The 20,345-nt window shown below is 42.8% G+C and overlaps 1 protein-coding gene across 1 annotated transcript in view; it reads right to left on the bottom strand.

Moving 5' to 3' along the window:
• LOC129698976 (aryl hydrocarbon receptor-like) overlaps nt 1–20,345 on the bottom strand; it is a 114,767-nt gene that overhangs the window by 42,070 nt on the left and 52,352 nt on the right. The window contains exon 3 of the mRNA XM_055638518.1: nt 12,435–12,550. Within this exon, the coding sequence (XP_055494493.1) occupies nt 12,435–12,550 (116 nt within the window). The remainder of the gene's footprint in view (nt 1–12,434; nt 12,551–20,345) is intronic.

The raw sequence follows: 20,345 nt of genomic DNA, 5'->3' as shown, positions 1-20,345 counted from the left end.
CTTCCGATATTCCAAAAATGATCCATTCTACTTTGGGTAGTAGTTTTGTTTTAAATAATTTTGTAAAGATTTCAAATATTTAGTTCCAGAATTTTTGAATTTTTATACAGAAACCAAAAGAGTGCGCTATGTTAGCTTCTTGTGACTGACATTTATCACAAATGGGTGAGACATTGGGGAAAAGTTTATTTATTTTAGTTTTTGAATAATATAGTCTATGTAATGTTTTATATTGGATTAGAGTATGTCGTACGTTGATCGAGCATTTATGCACATATAATAAGTGTTTATCCCAGCTCTCTTTTGAAATTTTTATAGCTAGTTCTTGTTCCCAGTCTCTTCTAATATTATCTGTTGTAGGTATTTCTATATTCAATATAATATTATATAAGTATGATATTAGATTTGCTGATTCAGCCTTTATCTTCATGGCTTCATCTAATAAATCTGGGGGCATATTATAATAGTCTTTTGTATATTTTTTCAGATAATCACGGATTTGAAGATATTTAAAATATTGATTATTTTTCAAGTTATATTTCTGTTGTAATTGTTGAAATGGTAATAATTTCCCTAATTCATACAGGTCTCCGAGCGTTTTGATTCCCGTTCTTTCCCATTGTGTAAACGATTTATCTATAATTGAGGGTTTAAACGAAGGATTATTGGCTATTGGCATTAGCAGAGATAGATTTCTTAATTTTAAGTTCTGTTTTATTTGTTTCCAAGTTCTAATTGTACTATGTATCATTGGATTTTTATTATACTGTTTGTTATTCAAATTCGTTGGTGAGAGGAGAGTCGCTCCTGTATTACCAGGAGCGCAGTCCTCTCTCTCCATTATAATCCAGTCCACCTGCTGGGCAGAGTTGTCCAGCAGGTGAATCATATTTTTAATATTTACCGCCCAATTATAGTACATAAAGTTAGGTAGCGCTAGACCACCCATCTCTTTTGGTTTACTGAGGTGTGCTCTTTGTATTCTGTGGGATTTATAATCCCATATAAACGTTTGTGATGTCTGAGTCTAATTTTTTGAAAAAAAATTTTGGAAGATATATTGGAATTGATTGAAATAAATATAGGATTTGTGGTAAAAAATATCATTTTGATAGCATTTATTCGACCTATTAAAGACATCGGCAGTGTTTTCCAGAATTTAATTAGATTGTTTAATTTCTTAAGTAAGGGGCTGTAATTAGCATTAAACATACCGTGATAATTTCTAGTGATTTCAATTCCTAAGTATTTAAATTTTTCTGTAGCTATTTTAAAGGGGAATTTCAAAAGATGTGTTGAGTCTTTCGGTTTTATCGACATAATTTCACTTTTGTTCCAGTTTATTCTGTATCCTGAGAAAGATCCAAAATCCTCGATTAGGTTTAATATGTTTGGTATACTGATTTGGGGTTTTGGGTGTGATATATAGTAATACATCGTCTGCGTATAAGGATATTTTGTTATTTGAATGTTTTGTATTATACCCATAGATGTCAGGATGTGTTCTAATTTTTTCAGCTAAAGGTTCAATTACCAGAGCGAATAATAGCGGTGATAATGAACACCCTTGTCTATTGCCCCTTGTTAATTGGAATTTCGTAGATAGTATATTATTAGTTAATATTCTAGCCGTGGGTTTATTATATAATAATTTTATCCATGCGATGAAGCTCTCTCCCATTTGAAATTTTTGCAGTACTTTAAACATATAATCCCATTCTACTTGATCAAACGCTTTTTCTGCGTCCAATGAAATGATAGATAACTCTTGTTCTTGAGATTTGTGAGAGTGCATTATGTTAAGCAGACGTCTCAGGTTATTAAATGAGTGTCTCTTAGGTATAAATCCCGTCTGATCCTTATTTATTAATTTACTGACATATTGACTTAGTCTTCTAGCTAGTATTTTCGCTAATATTTTTTGATCAGTATTTAACAATGCAATAGCTCTGTATGATCCTGGTTCTTCTATATCTTTATCTTTTTTAAGTATTAGTGTGATCGTTGATTCTGCTAGTGTTTCAGGTAAGGTTTGTTCTTTAAAAGCAAATGTATACATTTTCTGTAGACGTGGGGTCACTGTATCGTAAAAACATTTATAAAATTCATTACTGAATCCGTCTGGTCCTGGTGTTTTTCCGTTCTTAAGTGTGTTTATTGTGTCTTCTATTTCCTTAGCTGTAATTTGTGCTCCCAGTTCCTCTTGTTCTTTCAATTCTAGTTTTGGGAGGTTACAATCGTTCAGAAATTCTAAAGCTTTATTATTGTCTATTAGCGTTTTCGATGTGTATAAGTTCTTATAATATTGAGCAAATCTTTTATTGATATCATTAGGTAGTGTTAATAATTCTCCTCTATCTGATTTAATCTTTAAAATTGCATGATCTTTTTCCCGTTTTTTCAGTTGGCGTGCCAAAAGTTTATGGGGTTTATCCCCAAATTCAAAACATTCTTGTTTGGTAATTTGGAATAATCTTATAATCTTCTCTGATAGTTATTTATTTAGCTTAAATTTCAGAATTAAAATTTTATTATGTTTATCCATAGTTGGATCTTTAGCATTATCTATATCTAGTTGTCTGATTTGTTCTTCTAATTGTCTTTGTTCATTTTTATTCTTTTTGTTTTGAAAAGCTTGATACGAGATAATGACTCCTCTAATAAATGCTTTGAAGGATTCCCATAATAAAGTAGGCGAAATATCTGATGTATCATTTATTTCAAAAAATAGATCCATTTGTTTTTTTAGATATATACTCCCTTGTGGGTCTTTCAAAATTTGCGAGTTAAACCTCCAGAACGATTTGTTCGTAGAGATTCCTTCCAGTTTTAAAACAAAAGATAGCGTGGAATGATCTGAAATCGTATTGGTGTGGTATTTAGGGTTAAGAGTATAAAGGATTAGTTTTGAATCCACTAGGAAATACTCTATACGTGAGTATGTTTTATGCACCATTGAATAAAACGAGTATTCCCTTCCTGTCGGGTTCGCGATCCTCCAAACGTCTGCTATATTTGTATTTTTTATATATGTATTTAAGAGTTCCCTAGTTTTAGATTTCATATTACCTCTTTGTTTTTGCGTCGATTTATCTAAATACGGATCTAAAGCACAGTTGAAGTCTCCTCCAATTATAACATTTTGGTAGTTAGATTCTGCGATTTTATTCAGAATTTTATTAAAAAATTGAGGATTATCAAAATTTGGCGCGTATATGTTTACCAAGGTGATTGGCGTAGCATAAATCTCTCCTGTGACTATAAGGTATCTCCCTTCCTTATCTGATATAATATTCTTTGATTTGAATGGTATTCCTTTGCGAATAATAATTGCGGTGCCTCTGGATTTCAATGTGTATGAGGAGTGAAATGTTTGGCCTATCCATTTCGCCCTTAATCTCATCTGGTCTTGATGTTTAAGGTGCGTTTCTTGTAGAAAAGAAATGTCCGTGTTATATGATTTCAACTGAGCTAGTATTTTGCCCCTTTTAATTGGTTCATTAATACCCCTTATATTCCAGCTACATAGTGTGATTCCTCCCATTTTCTTCTGTTTATCATCTTGCATTTTCTCTGATTTTAGTACCTTTATTTATTACGGTGCATCCGTACCTCAGGACTCTGGATAATTGGGGGGCGTTTATATTATTAACTTCCTTGGTGGATCCCTTTTGCAATTTTCCTTGAAAAAAAAACACATAATAGTGACATATTGTGATTTTATTTTTAAATTGACAGATAAAATTACAGTGTCTGAAGTGTTCGACACTGTAATGCGTGTCCCACACGTCTGTGGGGTCCGACATTTATTCGACTTCCGAAATTGATGATATACTGTTAGCTCCGCTCTTTTTATTATTCTGTCCCTAAGAAGGCGGTGCCATTTCAAATTCAGTTAAATTTCACCCGTTAGCTTATCTATATCTGTATATTTATATATATTTCATTAGCCAGTATCCGATCTATGTTCAGCTACTGTGAAATTTATTTGTCTAACACTTTCCTCTACTATTTATTTATAGTTAGTTATATCTTTGATAAAAGTAAGCTGTTAGCTGTAAAGGTTAACCAGAAACAGGCTCCTGGAAGTAAGTAAGTTTATTGGCCAAGTATTCACATACAAGGAATTTGCTTTGGTGCTCCACCCACAAGTAACAACATGACATACAGTGACAGTTACGAATGACTCAGAAAACACTAAACATTAATAATATAGGGTTTTCACAGACAACACAAACGAACAAACACATACAATACAGCAAGGAGCAGTACACCGGGGCTGCCATCATTGGCGCCAGCAGCAGCTGCACTGCAAGTGGCAAATAGCCTCTCCTGCTTCTATTTCTTGAATTGAATTGAAAGATACAACTTGGAACAGGCCCTTCAGCCCACCGATTACACACTGACCATCGATCAGTCGTCAGCACTTGTTCTTTGTTCTCCCATTTTTTCATCCACTTCCTACCCACTAGGGGCAATTTACAGATGTCCATTAATCTTCAAACCTGCGTGTCTTTGGGATATATGAGGAAACCAGAGCACCCGGGTGAAACCCACAATGTCACAGAGGAACATGCAAACTCTTACACAGACAGTACCATAAGTCAGGAGTCTGCGGCACTATGAGGCAGCAGTTCTATCCGTGACGCCACAGTGCCACCCTAGGTCTTAGCAACCCTGTGTTCAACAAAATGGGTTCACTGCTGGAGATGGGTATGGTAGAATATATGTTACCAAAACAGAATTTTTGCTAACTACCCAGAGAAAATTCTTGTACTTCCGGTGGCGTTGGTGCCAGCAGCCTCCACCTACAGCCCGGTATCTTTTTGTTTTTTTTGTTTATTTTGTTATGTTAAAAGTGTATTTTTTTGTGTTTTTATGTGGGGGAAGAGGGCACGGTGCGGGGGATACCGTCCTTCAGCCGCTTCCTGGTGAGGACGCGACTATTATTCGAGTCGCGTCTACCTACCTGGATTGGCGCGGCCTTTCCTGCCGGGATCGACCGGAGCTCCAGCAGCGGCGGGACAGCGCTGGAACATCGCGGGGCTGGCGATGCCTTACCGGGGGTCGCCGTCTGGAGCCCGGAGTGCTGGACCTGCTGCACTAACATCAAGGAGCTGCGGTTTGCAGAGCTCCCAACGCGGGCGGCGCTGATGGACAGCGCGGGGTCCTGTGACTCTGCCCAGCTCGACCTGTGGACTCAGGAGCTGCAGACTCCGGCAGCGGGAGGCGGCTGATCAGAAGGTCCGGGCCGCTGAGGAGGAGGATGCTCACCGTCGGGGCTCGGCGTCAGCGTTCCACCAGCCCGGCGTGAGGGCCTGAACATCGGGCCACCCGGGGGCGGCGACTGCAGGTGCTCGGAAGGCCCCGACCACGGATGGACACGGAGGGGAGGCTGGCTGGACTATGGTGCCTTCCTCACCTGGGTGCCATTTATGTTATGTTGTGTTGTGGACTTTTTGTGTTTGTGCTTTTGTTAAATTTTTAATTCAATTTCAATTTTATTTTTTTAATATGTTTTATTATTTATTTATTATTTATTTTTATTATTTTTCTTGTGATTTTTTTTTTAACGATACTGCTGTACGGGAAATTCATTTCGTTGTCTCAAAGTGAAGCAACGACAATAAAATTTGAATACAAGAATACAATACAATACAATACAATACAAAAGCAAGTTCAAATCCTACAATGACAAATTGAGAAATTCAAGTTTCTTCATTAAGTAATCCGGGAATAAAAACTGCTACATTTGGCACAATGCTCAAAAATGCTTCATCACTCGTGCTTTCTGGAACAAAAATTGTTCTCATTGAGGACTCAAGATACTACAGATGCTGGAGTCTAAAGCAGTCTGCCAGAGGAACTCAGTGTATCAGATATCATCTGTGGGGAGAAAAGAACTGTTGACATTTCAGATCGAAACACTGCATCAGAACTCTCATCTCAATGATCTGGCCTCAATATAACTCAGGTCTCACAAAATAAATCTCAGAATTGCTCTCTGAATATTCCCAGTTCTGTCAAGGTGTCCTTGACCTGTAACGTTAACACTGTTTCTCTCTCTCTGCAGATGCTGACTGATCTGCTGAGTGGTTCCAGCAGTTGCAGTGTTTACGTCCGATTTCCAGCATCTGTGGTATTTTGATTTGGAGAAGGACTTGGTTACAACAAATGTTCTGCAATCCACAACGCCCGATGGAAGGAACAGGCAAGAAAGATCCGACTTATTTTACTGCTAATGACTCTAGGCACTAGACTCTCTGAAGTCAGCCACTTCAAGACTGCCTGTTTGCTGTACAAGGTATTCCTCTAACCGCAGACACAATTACTAACTGCGGTTACTAATGGAGAGGCAGCAAAAGAGAGCAGGAAAAATACATTTCAACACTGCTTTAAGTTGTGACTTTTCAATCTTCTAGATCACCCTCATCAATCTTCGGACATTATAAATGCCATGAGTCACAAAGCCTTTTGACCAACAAGTAAGTCTCATACCAGTAAAAGCATCTCTTTTATCCCAAGTTTCTCCTTGGCACAGAGTTCAATCATGAGAATTCTTACAGTAATTTAAAAAAAAATCAGAATGTGGCAAAATAAAGCTGAGCCTGGGGAAGGGAAGAACAAGGGATATGTTTTTTTTCCAAAAGTGGTGCCAAAACTGACAAGTCAAATCATTTTTGTTCACTGCCAAGTTCTACCCTCTTGCTATTAATAACATATCATTTTAAAGCAAAATTTCATGGAATGATTCCTGTTTAGTTTTGTTAATGTGCATTAAAACACGTTTACATATCAGATTTCTACATGGTTTATATTCTCCTGTAAAAAATACTTGTTTACTGTTCTAATCTAATTATTGACTATCAGAGTATGGCAAATTTCCACAGAGAAATCACAATCATAATAACTTTCTTACAGGATCTACAGCATTATCGCTGTCTTTCTCTCGGACCTCTGTCTGCACTGCAACTTTCCTGGACTTTTCCACTTCTTCAATTCTGGATCTTGGGCCTATCCAACTTTGATCGCTCTATGACTTCAGCTTTAATTGTGGCCACGTCTTCAGCTACCAGATGCTTCTGTACATCATTGCTGTTAGGGAATTGTAATTAACTTGTCACCATAGTGTATAGATAAGAAAGGGTGGATAATGAACATATTATAAGAACTCATAGATACAATATTGTTTCGGCAAAGAGATCATCTGGTTATGATGACTTTGATCGAGGATGGAATGTTACTGGAGGATTTTATGGACTCTTTAAAATTCACACTAGGGGCAGATCTTCAAGTCATGGAGTTGTACAGCACAGAAAATGAACCCTACAATCCACAATGTCTACACTGACTATCATGCCCATTTGTGACAATTCACTTACCTGAATTGTATATCCCCCCATGGCCTGCTCATTTATGCACCTGGCCAGATGGTTCTTAAATGCTCTTACTGTCCTTGCCTCCACCACCTCCTCTGGCTGTTCATTCCAGATACAAACTACCCTTTGTGTGAAAGATCTACCTCTCTTAAGCCTCCTCCCCTCTTATCTTAAAACCGCTGCCCTCCTCTGTTTGACATCTTCTGGTGTTGGTTTACATCTCCAACCCAAGGAACTTTCTTCGACGCAGTGCTTCCTTTTGTTGTGTGACAGCCACTCCCACGTCCTGCATTGATGGCAGTTTGTAAATGCAGGTCGAAAGGGTGGCCCACAGCATTCTGCATTCCACCTCTTCCTAATACCACCAAGACTCCAGGAGTAACAGGAACTCTTTCCATTGTAGGGATGGAGGGTGAATGTGAGGAACCCTTCAGTTCTGACCCAAAGCATTTGACAAGTACATTCAACATCCCTGGACATTTACAGTCCCAAGTTGTCTCCTCAGACGGTGAGAGCAGTTGCCCTGTGAAGCTTACTTGAGGCAACAGGAACCCATCATTCCTCCTGTCACCCTTATGCACTATAACTGGATCTGAACCCAGCCTGTGACCCCTCCATCAAGGGCCTCTCCATGAGGTGGGTCCTCAAACCCAGCAGCAGGCAACCAGAGTGGGTAGAAGTGACCCCAATCAGTGTCCTCGGAGCTTCCAGAGGTTCTGTGGTGGATCACAGGTTCTGTGGTGGATCAGCGGTAAGTACAAGCAAAAACACACAGAGGAAATATCTGCTCACATTCCTCTGTCTCCAGATCGACAGCGAACAGCATTGTTAAAAGCACCTAGCTGTTTAAACCTGATGGCATGGTGATTGATTAGAGGCTACCTCCGCCAAGACCGTCAAATAGCTGGAAACTTTTGTGTCTACTCAGATGCCAACTCCCCATCTGCTGTCTATCGCATGTCCTCTTCCACACTGTGCTGGGATGGGCTTCAATATTTGAATTGGTGCAAAACAAGATAAAATATATATGCAGAAAGAAGGGTCTCGACCCGAAACGTCACCCATTACTACTCTCCAGATATGCTGCCTGTCCGATGTGTTACTCCAGCATTTTCAGTTTAAACCAGCATCTGCAGTTCCTTCCTACATAAATCATATATATGATAGGTAGATATTGATAGGGTCAAAGGGATACAGATGCTGGGCAGACAAGCGGCTGTGAGATGGTGATTTTATTGAATGGCAGAACAGGTAAAGGTGGCTCTTCCCACTCCTGTTTCCCACACTAAGTCATAAACAATGTTGAAGAAATGCAGCGTTGCCCACAATAGTTCATTGCTGATGGAGATATCGAAAGCAGCAGTTCTTGTTATCTACTGTGGTTAATTAGATGTTCTGAAACTTTCCTCTTGTTCCCTTGTCAAATTTGAGAGGAAATGCTTAAAAATGAGCAGAATATTTCTCACTCCTCTTATGAAAAGTGTAGGAATCCATACCAGAGGCCTACAAACACAGGGAGGATCTAGGAGGGAAGGTATGCCATGAGCAGGGGGAAAAAAGAGTTAATCAGACAGAGGTGGAAGGGAAAAAAACCTTACATCATGGAAGAAGAGTCAGGATAATGTTCAATTAATAAAATATAAAAGCACCTCCACTAAAGCCGTTAGATTCCAAGATAGATACGGTTGGGGGGAGGGACTCAAATAGAGAAAGCTAGTAAACAGTGTGTGAGGCAGGAGGCAGAGAAGGGAAGCACACAGACCCAACATGTAGGGGAGAAATAATAAAAAGATAATAAACAGAGAATAAGAGGTGATGGGTTTCTTAAATGTGTATATTTTAATGCTAGGAGCATTGTAAGAAAGGTGGATGAGCTTAGAGCCTGGATTGACACCTGGAAGTATGATGTTGTGGCGATAGTGAAACATGATTACAGGATGGGTGTGATTGGAAACTAAATATTCCAGGATTTTGTTGCTTCAGGTGTGATAGAATTGGAGGGGCAAGAGGTGGAGGTGTTGCATTGCTTGTCAGGGAAGATATTACAGCAGTGCTTTGGCAGGATAGATTAGAGGGCTCGTCTTGGGAGGCTATTTGGGTGGAACTGAGAAATGGGAAAGGTGTAGCAACACTTATAGGGGCATATTATAGACCGCCTAATGGGGAGCAAGAATTGGAAGAGAAAATATGTAAGGAGATAGCAGATATTAGTAGTAAGCACAAGGTAGTGATTGTGGGAGATTTCAATTTTCCACACATAGACTGGGAAACACATTCTGTAAAAGGGCTGGATGGTTTGTAAAATGTGTGCAGGATAGTTTTTTGCAGAAATACATAGAGGTACCTACTAGAGAAGGGGCAGTGCTGGACCTCCTGTTAGGAAATGAGACAGGTCAGGTGGCGGAGGTATGTGTTGGGGAGCACTTCGGGTCCAGTGATCACAATACCATTAGTTTCAATATAATTATGGAGAAGGTCAGAACTGGACCAAGGGTTGAGATTTTTGATTGGAGAAAGGCTAACTTTGAGGAGATGCAAAAGGATTTAAAAGGAGTGAATTGGGACATTTTGTTTTATGGGAAGGATGTAGTAGAGAAATGGAGGACACTTACAGGTGAAATTTTAAGAGTACAGAATCTTTATGTCCCTGTTCGGTTGAAAGGAAAGAGTAATAATTGGAAAGGGCCATGGTTTTAAAGGGAAATTGGAAACTTGGTTCGGAAAAAGAGAGAGATCTACAATAATTATAGGCAGCATGGAATAAATGAGGTGCTTGAGGAGTATAAAGAATGTAAAAATAATCTTAAGAAAGAAATTAGAAAAGCTAAAAGAAGAAATGACGTAGCAAAAGGATAACGAGGGTTAAAATTGGTCCATTAGAGAGTCAGAGTGGACAGCTATCTGCAGAGCCAAAAGAGATGGGGGAGATATTGAACAATTTCTTTTCGTCGGTATTCACCAAGGAGAAGGATATTGAATTATGTGAGGTAAGGGAGTAGCTATGGAAACTATGAGGATCAAAGAAGAGGAAGTACTGAAAAATATAAAAGTTGATAAGTCTCCAGATCGTGACAGGATGTTCCCTAGGTCATTGAGGGAAATTAGTGTAGAAATAGCAGGGGCTATGACAGAAATATTTCAAATGTCATTAGAAACGGAAATGGTGCTGGAGGATTGGCGTACTGAGCATGTTGTTCCATTGTTTAAAAAGGGTTCTAAGAGTAAACCTAGCAATTGTAGACATGTTAGTTAGACATCAGTGGTGGGCAAATTAATGGAAAGGATACTTAGAGATAATATGTATAATCATCTGGATAAACAGGGTCTGATTAGGAACAGTCAACATGGATTTGTGCCTGGAAGGTCATGTTTGACTAGTCTTGAATTTTTTGAAGAGGTTACTAGGGAAATTGATGAGGGTAAAGCGGTGGAAGTTGTCTATATGGACTTCAGTAAGGCCTTTGACAAGGTTCCACATAGAAGGTTGGTTAAGAAGGTTCAATTGTTGGGTATTAATAGTGGAGTAGCAAGATGGATTCAATAGTGGCTGAATGGAAGATACCAGAGAGTAATGGTGGATAACTGTTTGTCAGGTTGGAGGCCGGTGACTAGTGGAGTGCCTCAGGGATCTGTGTTGGGTCCACTGTTGTTTGTCATATACATCAATGATCTGGATGATGGTGTGGTAAATTGGATTAGTAAGTATGCAGATGATACTAAGATAGGTGGTGTTGTGGATAATGAAGCAGAATTTCAAAGTCCACAGAGAGATTTAGGTCATTTGGAAGAGTAGGCTGAAAGATGGCAGATGGAGTTTAATGCAGATAAGTGTGAGGTGCTACTCCTTGGCAGGACAAACCAAAATAGGTTTGTTACCAATACATGGTAAATGGTAACAAATTGAGAAATGCAGTTGAATAGAGGGATCTAGGAATTCCCTGAAGGTGGAATCTCATGTAGATAGGGTGGTAAAGAAAGCTTTTGGTGTGCTGGCCTTTATAAATCAGAGCATTGAGTATAGAAGTTGGGATGTAATGTTAAAATTGTACAAGGCATTGGTGAGGCCAATTCTGGAGTATGGTGTACAATTTTGGTCGCCAAATTATAGGAAAGATGTCAACAAAATAGAGAGAGTACAGAGGAGATTTACTAGAATGTTGCCTGGGTTTCAGCACCTAAGTTACAGAGAAAGGTTGAACAAGATAGGTTTTTATTCTTTGGAGCGCAGAAGGTTAAGGGGGGACTTGATAAAGGTCTTCAAAATGATGAGAGGGATAGACAGTTGACGTGGATAAGCTTTTTCCATTGAGAGTAGGGACGATTCAAACAAGAGGACATGATTTGAGAATTAAGGGACAAAAGTTTAGGGGTAACATGTGGGGGAACTTCTTTACTCAGAGAGTGGTAGCTGTGTGGAATGAGCTTCCAGTGGAAGTGGTGGAGGCAGGTTCGATTTTATTATTTAAAAATAAATTGGATAAGTATATGGACGGGAAAGGAATGGAGGGTTATGGTCTGAGTGCAGGTAGATGGGACTAGGTGAGAGTAAGTGTTCGACACGGACTAGAAGGGCCAAGATGGCCTGTTTCCGTGCTGTAATTGTTATATGGTTATATGGTTATAGATGAATTGATTTTAGTTGCAAAAGTAAGGGAGTTTAGTTCCGATGTGATGTAGCTTTGCCATGTCAAAACATGAGGGTCATTCACTTCCCCGGATGAGCAGTGCTAATGGGTCCTCTCAAACTCATTGAAAGTGCAACTGTCACAATTGATCATCTCTCGAGCAAGCCAGAGTCCAGATCCCATGGCGTTGCTGCCGACCTCCTCAGCTTTCTCTCCTCACCTTGCTCAACGGGTATGCCCCAGTTTGCCCTTGGACGCTGAGAATAAATCGTAAGTCTGGGCATCGTCTGCTAAGCTCAATCAGTGCCTTGGAATTACAGTCAGAGCTCTTTAACACTCAAAAGGGAGGAATGAAGATGGAATGGATCTTAGCATTGAGGGGGGGTACATCAGGGAAGAGATAGCCAGCGACCTGACCATAGAGACACACCTGCAGTAAAAGTTCTCCCTCTGGTAGAATTCCATCCACCAAACCAGGCATCTTCCCATTTCCATGGTTACCATATCCATCGGCTATCTTGTTACAGCTGTGGTTCTTGAAGGCAACTGCAATGAAGCACAATAATGGGTTTAACACAAACATAATATTTACTAAAGCCCCGCTGTGCACATCAGGACCTTTCAGTCCACTGAACTTCTGTGCTGCTTGCAACCTGCAATGAATGACGGCAATGCCTACACCTTCTCACTGGGACTAATCTGAAATCCCCACTCACCGTCAGGCCAATTTAAGAACAAAATGGGACCCAAGGGCACCTGTGTGCATGATGCAGAGCAGGCAGGATGAGTCAACATGTCAAAATGGGACCCCATGGCACCTTCACCCTGCAGAGACAGTGTTATGAGAAATGCAGAGACATATTGTAGATGACTAATGCATGTACCTTTAACATAGTGACATCACCACTACTAACCACTCCCCCTATTAGAAGTATAATTGCAACCTCCCCACCCATTGATCTCTCTCTAGCTCCGGTGACAGACCACGTACAGCTAGGGCAGTAATATTTGTGTATTATCAATAAACTAGTAGTAAAGACACGATGTGTTCATGAACTTTCTTTACATGGTGTCAGAAGTGGGATACGAACCCACGCCTCCAATTGGAGACCAGAATTACTATTTTCAAACAGCCCACAACGGTCATCCTGGGGCCGAGGCCACTCTGTCCAGCGCCCAGGGTCAGTTCTACTGGCCCGGCATGGCCCAAGACATCCGGGAGAGGGTCTCCGCCTGCGCTACCTGCAATAGCCTCGCTCCCCATCAGCAACGCCAGCCGCTTCTGCAACGGCCTGCCCCTGAACTGCCTTGGATGGCCGTCGCCACTGACATTTTTGAGTGGCGTGGCAAACACTTCCTCGTCCTCGTTGACTCTTATTCCAACTGGTTTGAGGTCGACCAACTGCACTCCCTCACCTCTTCGGCCGTCATCGGGAAGCTGCGCCGCCACTTCGCCACTTTCGGCTCCCCAGCTAGCCTCCAATCTGACAACGGCAGCCAGTTCACCAGTGCCGAGTTTCGGAGCTTCGCTGCCAGTTGGAACTTCCGGCATTATACCAGCAGTCCCGAGTACCCGCAGAGCAACGGCCTGGCGGAGCGCGCTGTCCGCAGTGCTAAGGACTTGCTGGAGCACTGCAGACTGTCTGAATCTGATTTCTACCTGGCCCTCCTCAATTTTCGCAACATCTCCCGCGACTCTGCCCTGGGCTCGCCTGCTCAGCGGCTGATGGCTCGCACAACGCGACCTCCGCTCCCTGTGACCCAACAGTCCCTCGCGCCCTCTGTCCTCCAGCCTGCTGCTGTCCAGGAGCGCATTGCCATCAAACACGAAGTGCAAAAGCGCTCCCACGACCGGTCCTGCCGTCCCCTGCCGCGTCTATTTCCCGGCCAAGTCGTCCGGATGCAGACCACCTCCGGTCACTCCAAGCTCGCCACCGTCGTCAGTGATGCTGGTTCGCCGCGGTCCTACCTGGTCGACCACGACGGTACCATCTACCGCCGGTCCCGCCAACATCTGCTGCTTCTCAACGAGCCCCCACCTCCGCCTGCCGACCCTTTCTCCCCTCCGTTGTCCGCTACACTTCCCGCGGCTCCACGCATGCCTCGCTCCCTGCCTTCTCAGCTAGTCCAGCCACCCTCTCCGCCGTCCAGCCCTCGTTCCCCTGCCCGTCCACCCGCCACTGCGACTGTGTCCCCTCCTCTGCCTCCGCAAACTCCTTCTCCTCCTGGCTCCCCGGTTCGCTCACCCGCCCCGGTTCCGGCTCCTGCTCTTCCTGCAGAGGGGGGAGGTGGCGAACTACGTACCCGGTCCGGCAGGCTGGTTAAGCCGCCTGTCCGCTATGGTGATTTCGCTTAGCTGTTTAACTGTTTGCTTACCTGCTTGTAGCGCATGAGACGTGGTCGATGAGTCACTGCTGTATTGCTTTGTTTCCAAGGGAAGGATGTAGATGACTAGTGCATGTACCTTTAACATAGTGACCTCACCACTACTAACCACTCCCCCTATTAGAAGTATAATTGCAACCTCCCCACCCATTGATCTCTCTCTAGCTCCGGTGACAGACCACGTACAGCTAGGGCAGTAATGTTTGTGTATTATCAATAAACTAGTAGTAAAGACACGATGTGTTCATGAACTTTCTTTACACATATACTGCGTAGAAACAGTCCAACCCAACTCTGCCCACCAAATTGCTTACATTGAGCTCGTCCCATTTGCCTCTCAATCTGGAATTGAATTGATGTTGGAGCAATGGCCAATGGCAGCTCCTGACTCTCATTAAAATTCAGGAACAAGTCACAAGAACTCCGGACTAGGCAGCATCCCCAGAGAACATGGATAGATGACATTTTGGGTCGGGGGCCTTCTTCAGACTTTGGCCTGCTCCTGACACTCATTAAAATTCAGAAACAAGGAACATGAACTCAGCAGATTAGGCAGCATCCCCGGAGAACATGGATAGACGATGTTTTGGGGTCAGGAAGAGAAAGCAGGAGGAGAGGACGGGCAGGCCAAAGCTTGGCAGGAAACAGGTGAGCACAGGGGAGGGGGAGGTTTGATAGGCAGATGGTTGGACGAAGGCCCAGAGATGAAAAAACAGGTTGTGTGCGACAAAAGGATTAAAGATTTGCAAAGCCAGAGAAAGGAATGTAGGTGGAGGGGGAGGAGTGAAACAGATGCAAGACTAGATGGGGAACAGAGAAGAGAGAGTGGAAAGAATGGGGGGTGAGAGAGAAAAGGAAGGGGCAGGGACAGGGGTGACGGACTCTATGATGGCCGTATAGAATTAGACCATCATTGCCTGTGGCAGATTGTGCTTCCTCAGCTGCCGCAGGAAGTACATCCTCTGTTGTGCCTTTTTGACTGTGGAGTCGATGGTAGCCACCACATTTAAGGTCCTTGGAGATGATGGTTCCCAGGAACTTAAAAGACTCCACAGATGTGACTGTGGTGTTGATGATGGTGAGGGGGGTGAGGGGAGGGGGAGTGAGGGGAGGGGGAGTGAGGGGATGGGGAACTCTTCTAAAGCCTACTATCAATTCCACTGATGAACTAGTCACGTTGACCACTCAGGGCGAAATGCTCAATGATTCTCCTCTATTAAATCCAGAAGGGCCTCAAGTCCTGACTATCACAATATCTAAATAGCCCCACATTCTGTTTCTCACACAATTTCAGAGAGCTGTGCCAGTTATTTCTGCAGTCCTATCCAATCAACATCACTAGGAAGGTTCATTTAAACATTATTAAATTGCTGTTTGTGGAAGCCTGCGCTCAAATGGCTGCTAATTTTCCACCGTGCAATGGTGGAGTCACTCCAAAAATACTTTACTGACTGTTAGAATCTGTGGCATATCCTCAAGTCATACTAGATTCTTTGAATGCCAGGTTTAATTCACTCTCATTTCGCTCTTTTCTTTACAGAGGAAGACGATCAAAGTATGCAGCAGGATATAGATCAGCTACAGAAAAGGACGGAGAAATAGCAGATGGAGTTTAATCCGAGCAAGGATGAGATGAGGCACTTTAGAAGGTCGAATGAAAGGGAAAGTATAGACCCTTAACAGCATTGGTATACAGAGAGATCCAAGTCCATAATTCCCTGAAAGTAGATAGACTGGTAAAGAAGGAATATGTATGCTTGTCGTTCGAGATCAGAGCATTGAGTGTAAAAGTGTAGAAGTCATGTTTAGTTTAGTTTATTGTCACATGTACCCGAGATACAAAAAAAGCTTTTTAGTTGCATTTTTTTCATCATGGTAAGACTTTGGTTAGGCTGCATTTGGAGTATTGGTTGCAATTTACTTCGCTCCATGACAGAAAAAATGTGGGGACTTTGGGGAGGGTGCTGAAAAGATTTAGCAGAATGTTGCTGGAATTAAAGACTTAGCTAGAAGGAGAGGTTGGACAAACATGGATTATTTTCAATGGAGAGCAGAGGCTTCTATATTTTATTGAGAAGTATATAATATTGTGAGAAGCATAAATAGAAATGTTGAAGACTAGAGAGTATAGCTTTAAGGTGAGAGGGGAAAAGGTGTGCGGGGCAAGATTTTTACACAGAGTGGTGGGCACCTGAAACGTGCTGCCAGGGTTGACAGTGGAGGCAGATACAATTGTGACATTTAAGAGACTTCCAGATAGGCACATGGATATGCAGCAAATAGAGGGATATGGATTATGTGCAGGCAGAGGATATTAGCTTCATTTGGTATCGTGTTCAGCATGGACATTGTGAGCCGAAGGGCCTATTCATGTGCTCTACTATTCTGGTCTTCAGATTTCCTTTCCACATGCACATTATTACCGTCTTATTATGCATTGGATAGAAACATAGAAAATAGGTGCAGGAGTACGTCATTTGCCCCTTCGAGCCAACACCGCCATTCAACATGACCATGGCTGATCATCCAATTCGACTTTTTTGCCCATATCCCTTGGATACCAAAGGCCAGGGGGTAGACTCCTTTGTGATTGTGTTATTCGCAGGTAATTGTATGGTTTCATACGTGAATGTCACCCAGGTCCTGCTGCATACATGGAGACAAAGAACAAAATTCCAAATTGACGTTTTGATCTTGTTTTGTATTGTATTTTGTATTGTATTGTATTTTAATGACCACACAGCCAGGCTGGTGGAATTTGTTATCAGTACAGCTCGGTACAGGTTCCAACATTTCATCAAACATTAAACATATAGCATAGATATACATACAAACAGACGCATTACATAATACATAAGGGCCATGCTTATTCTTATTCCTCACCGTACAGAGTTTAAAATGTTAATTGCAGTGGGAATGAAACTGTTTTTAAAGCGGTTTGTTTTTGAGGCAATTGTCCTGTAGCGCCTCCCAGAGGGCAGTAGCTGAAAGGCATAGTGTGCAGGGTGAGTAGGATCAGAGATGATCTTGCGGGCTCTGTGTAATGTCCGTTTGTGGTAAAGTGATTCAAGGGATGGTAGGGGTAAGCCAATAATTTTAGATGCTCTGTTGATGATGCGCTGTAATTTCTTCCGGGAGAGTGAGTCGAGACTGCCGAACCAGACTGTGATGGATGAAGTGAGGATGCTTTCGATGATGGCTGTATAGAAGCGGAGCATGAGATGAGACCTTGCTCTGAACTTCCTGAGCTGTCGGAGATGGAAAAGTCTTTGCTGGGCTTTTCCATAGATGTGGTCTGCGTTTGTCCTCCATTTGAGGTTGTTGCTGATGTGGGTTCCAAGGAGTTTGAATGTGTCAGTGATGGAGATGGATTCACCTTTAATGAGCACAGGAGTTTTGGGGGATGGCTGGCGTCTTGGGTCGATGATGAGTTCTTTTGTTTTTGATGAGTTGAGTAAGAGATCATGGTCTGTACACCAGGTCACTGCTTGGTTGACCTGTGCACGGTATTCAGTTTCTTGGTTGTTGGTGATGAATCCAATGATGGTTGAGTCGTCCGCGTACTTGTACAGGTTGACGGAGCTGTGGTGGGATGTGAGCTGGTTTGTGTAAAGGGAGAATAACCAGGGTGAAAGAACTTCTACTTTTCTACTTTGTTATCCAATAATATTACGGTCAACGAATCCTTTGTCATCAACATTCGCGGGGGGTCACCACTGAACATGGCCATGTAAGTGGCTGAAGTGACCATGAAGTGGCTGGAAGGACAGGTCAAAGTCTGAGTACCATGAGGTGAGAGACTCACATCCCGACACTTGAGAGTTCATCTGCCATTCACAAAGCACATGTCAGGAGAGTGAAGGCTCAAACAAGTTCAAGCTATTGGTTTTAGCGAAGCACCTTGCCCACATGGGCACTAAGGGTCCTTGCCCATGCGGATGGTGAGCCTCTTTGCTCCGCCAGTTTACAATGAACCCTATCGGCCATGATTTTGCTCACTCATTCAATGTAGCCTCTGTTGCTTTGAGATTTCCTGCAACCAAATCTACAACTTATGATCATAAAAACAGAAAATGATCTGTGGAGAGACTCAGTTAACATTCAGATTAATGACCTCCTACCAGCACGATTGTTCGGATGCTGCCCGACTTGCGGACTATTTACAGCACTGTTTACTATTTCTGTTTCAGATCTCCTGGACCTGAAGTATTTTACTTTTGGAATATAACTTACTGGATCGCACACGACGATCTGTAAATCTGGGCCTAAAAACACCTCTCTGTTCATACAAATTATTTGAAAATTAAGTCAAAACAGGTGCGTCCATTTCTTTATGCAAGTACATGAGTAGCAAGAGATTATTCAATCCCTGATCCTGCTCTGTCTTTCATTAAGATTATGACAGACATTTCTAAATCCATTTACCTCTGTATCTCTACAACTTGTAACATCCATGCCAGATAAAAATACACCAGTCTTAATCTTCTTAATTTTAATCTACTCCAAGTCTTACAGCATTGAAGAGCAGGGAGAAGAAATTGAGATTTCCAAACGCTTGTTTGTAAAGAACAGTCTGTTGCCAGAGCTCCCTCAACAGCCCCACCATATTTTTAAAGGTAACTAGACCCGTTGGGTCCCTGTCACACGGGAAGTCTGGTCCTCCTACGCAACCTGTTCCCCCAACGCAATATTCCACCACTCACCCATAGCCCCCACAGGAGGCCTGGTCCCCCAAAGCAACCTGTTCCCCAATGCAATATTCCACCACTCACCCGTTCCCCCAACGCAATCCGTTCCCCCAACGCAATATTCCAATCCTTATCCCCCAGCAATCCCTCCCCCTCCTCTTCACCCTCCCTCTTTTTAAACTTTAAATTGACGTTTCATTTAAAAAAAATCCAATTGCACTTGCTGCCAGGACTCAGTGTCCTGTGATTTGCAACATTGTAACGAGCAGGGCCAGCAAGTGCAATTGGATTTTTTACAGTGAAAAGTTAAGTCGGCAGTTTATGTAAATGAGATCCCATTGTGACATCATAGCTGCTAACTGCCACTGCAACTTCAAGTGATTTTTATCAAACTGGATTTTGTAAAGTTAAAAATGTGAACAACTTGTAAAATATACTATCAATCTGACGAAACTCGATACAACACACCACAGGTCAATTGTAAGGTGGTCCCAAAATTGTAGCACTATCGTGTACCGTTTTGGCGTAGTTCCGGGAGCACATGGGCACGCATGCATGCAGAAAGAATCACAATCCAGGTGAGTGTTTTAGTAATATACTAGACCAAGTGGGATCCATTGGGCCCCATTCCCCCAACGCAATATTCCAACACTCATCCGTTCCCCCAATGAAATCCGTTTCCCCAACGCAATATTCCACCATTCACCTCTAGCCCCCAACTTTGCAGGCGCGGCTCATTTCCCCTCATCCCCCAGCACTCCCTACCCTCCTCTTCACCCTCCCTCTTCTTTCCCCTCTCCTCCTACCCTCATCGACTCCCTCCCTCCCTCCCTCCATAACCTCTCTGCTATTTCACTCCCCCACTGAACACAGTTTAAATAACATATCTCCTCCTCCTCTTCACCACTCCCTCCCTCACCTCTCCCTAGCTCACCTTTCCCCTACCATCAGTCGGCACTCCCAGGAGCCAATCAATGGACTCCACGTTGGGGGCAGCGCAGACGCTCCCCGGAGCCAATCAATCTTCCCCACGTGGGGGGTGGGTGGGGCGGAGTCAGCGCTCACCTCACCCCCAATCCCACCCCCTCCCCCCACCCAATGAAAACAGCATTTTATTTTGTAGATGAAACCTCATGTTGGGGTGGCATCGGCACTACCCGGAACCAATCAATCGCCCCCACGTGAGGGGGGGGGGGGGTGGGGGGGCGGCGTCGGCACTCACCTTCCCACTCATCCCACCACTCCACAAAGAAAATCTCGATTTTTTT

Source organism: Leucoraja erinacea, chromosome 7 (assembly GCF_028641065.1).
Source record: "Leucoraja erinacea ecotype New England chromosome 7, Leri_hhj_1, whole genome shotgun sequence".
Classification (NCBI taxonomy): Eukaryota; Metazoa; Chordata; class Chondrichthyes; order Rajiformes; family Rajidae; genus Leucoraja; species Leucoraja erinaceus.
This window is presented reverse-complemented; position numbering and strand designations above follow the sequence as displayed.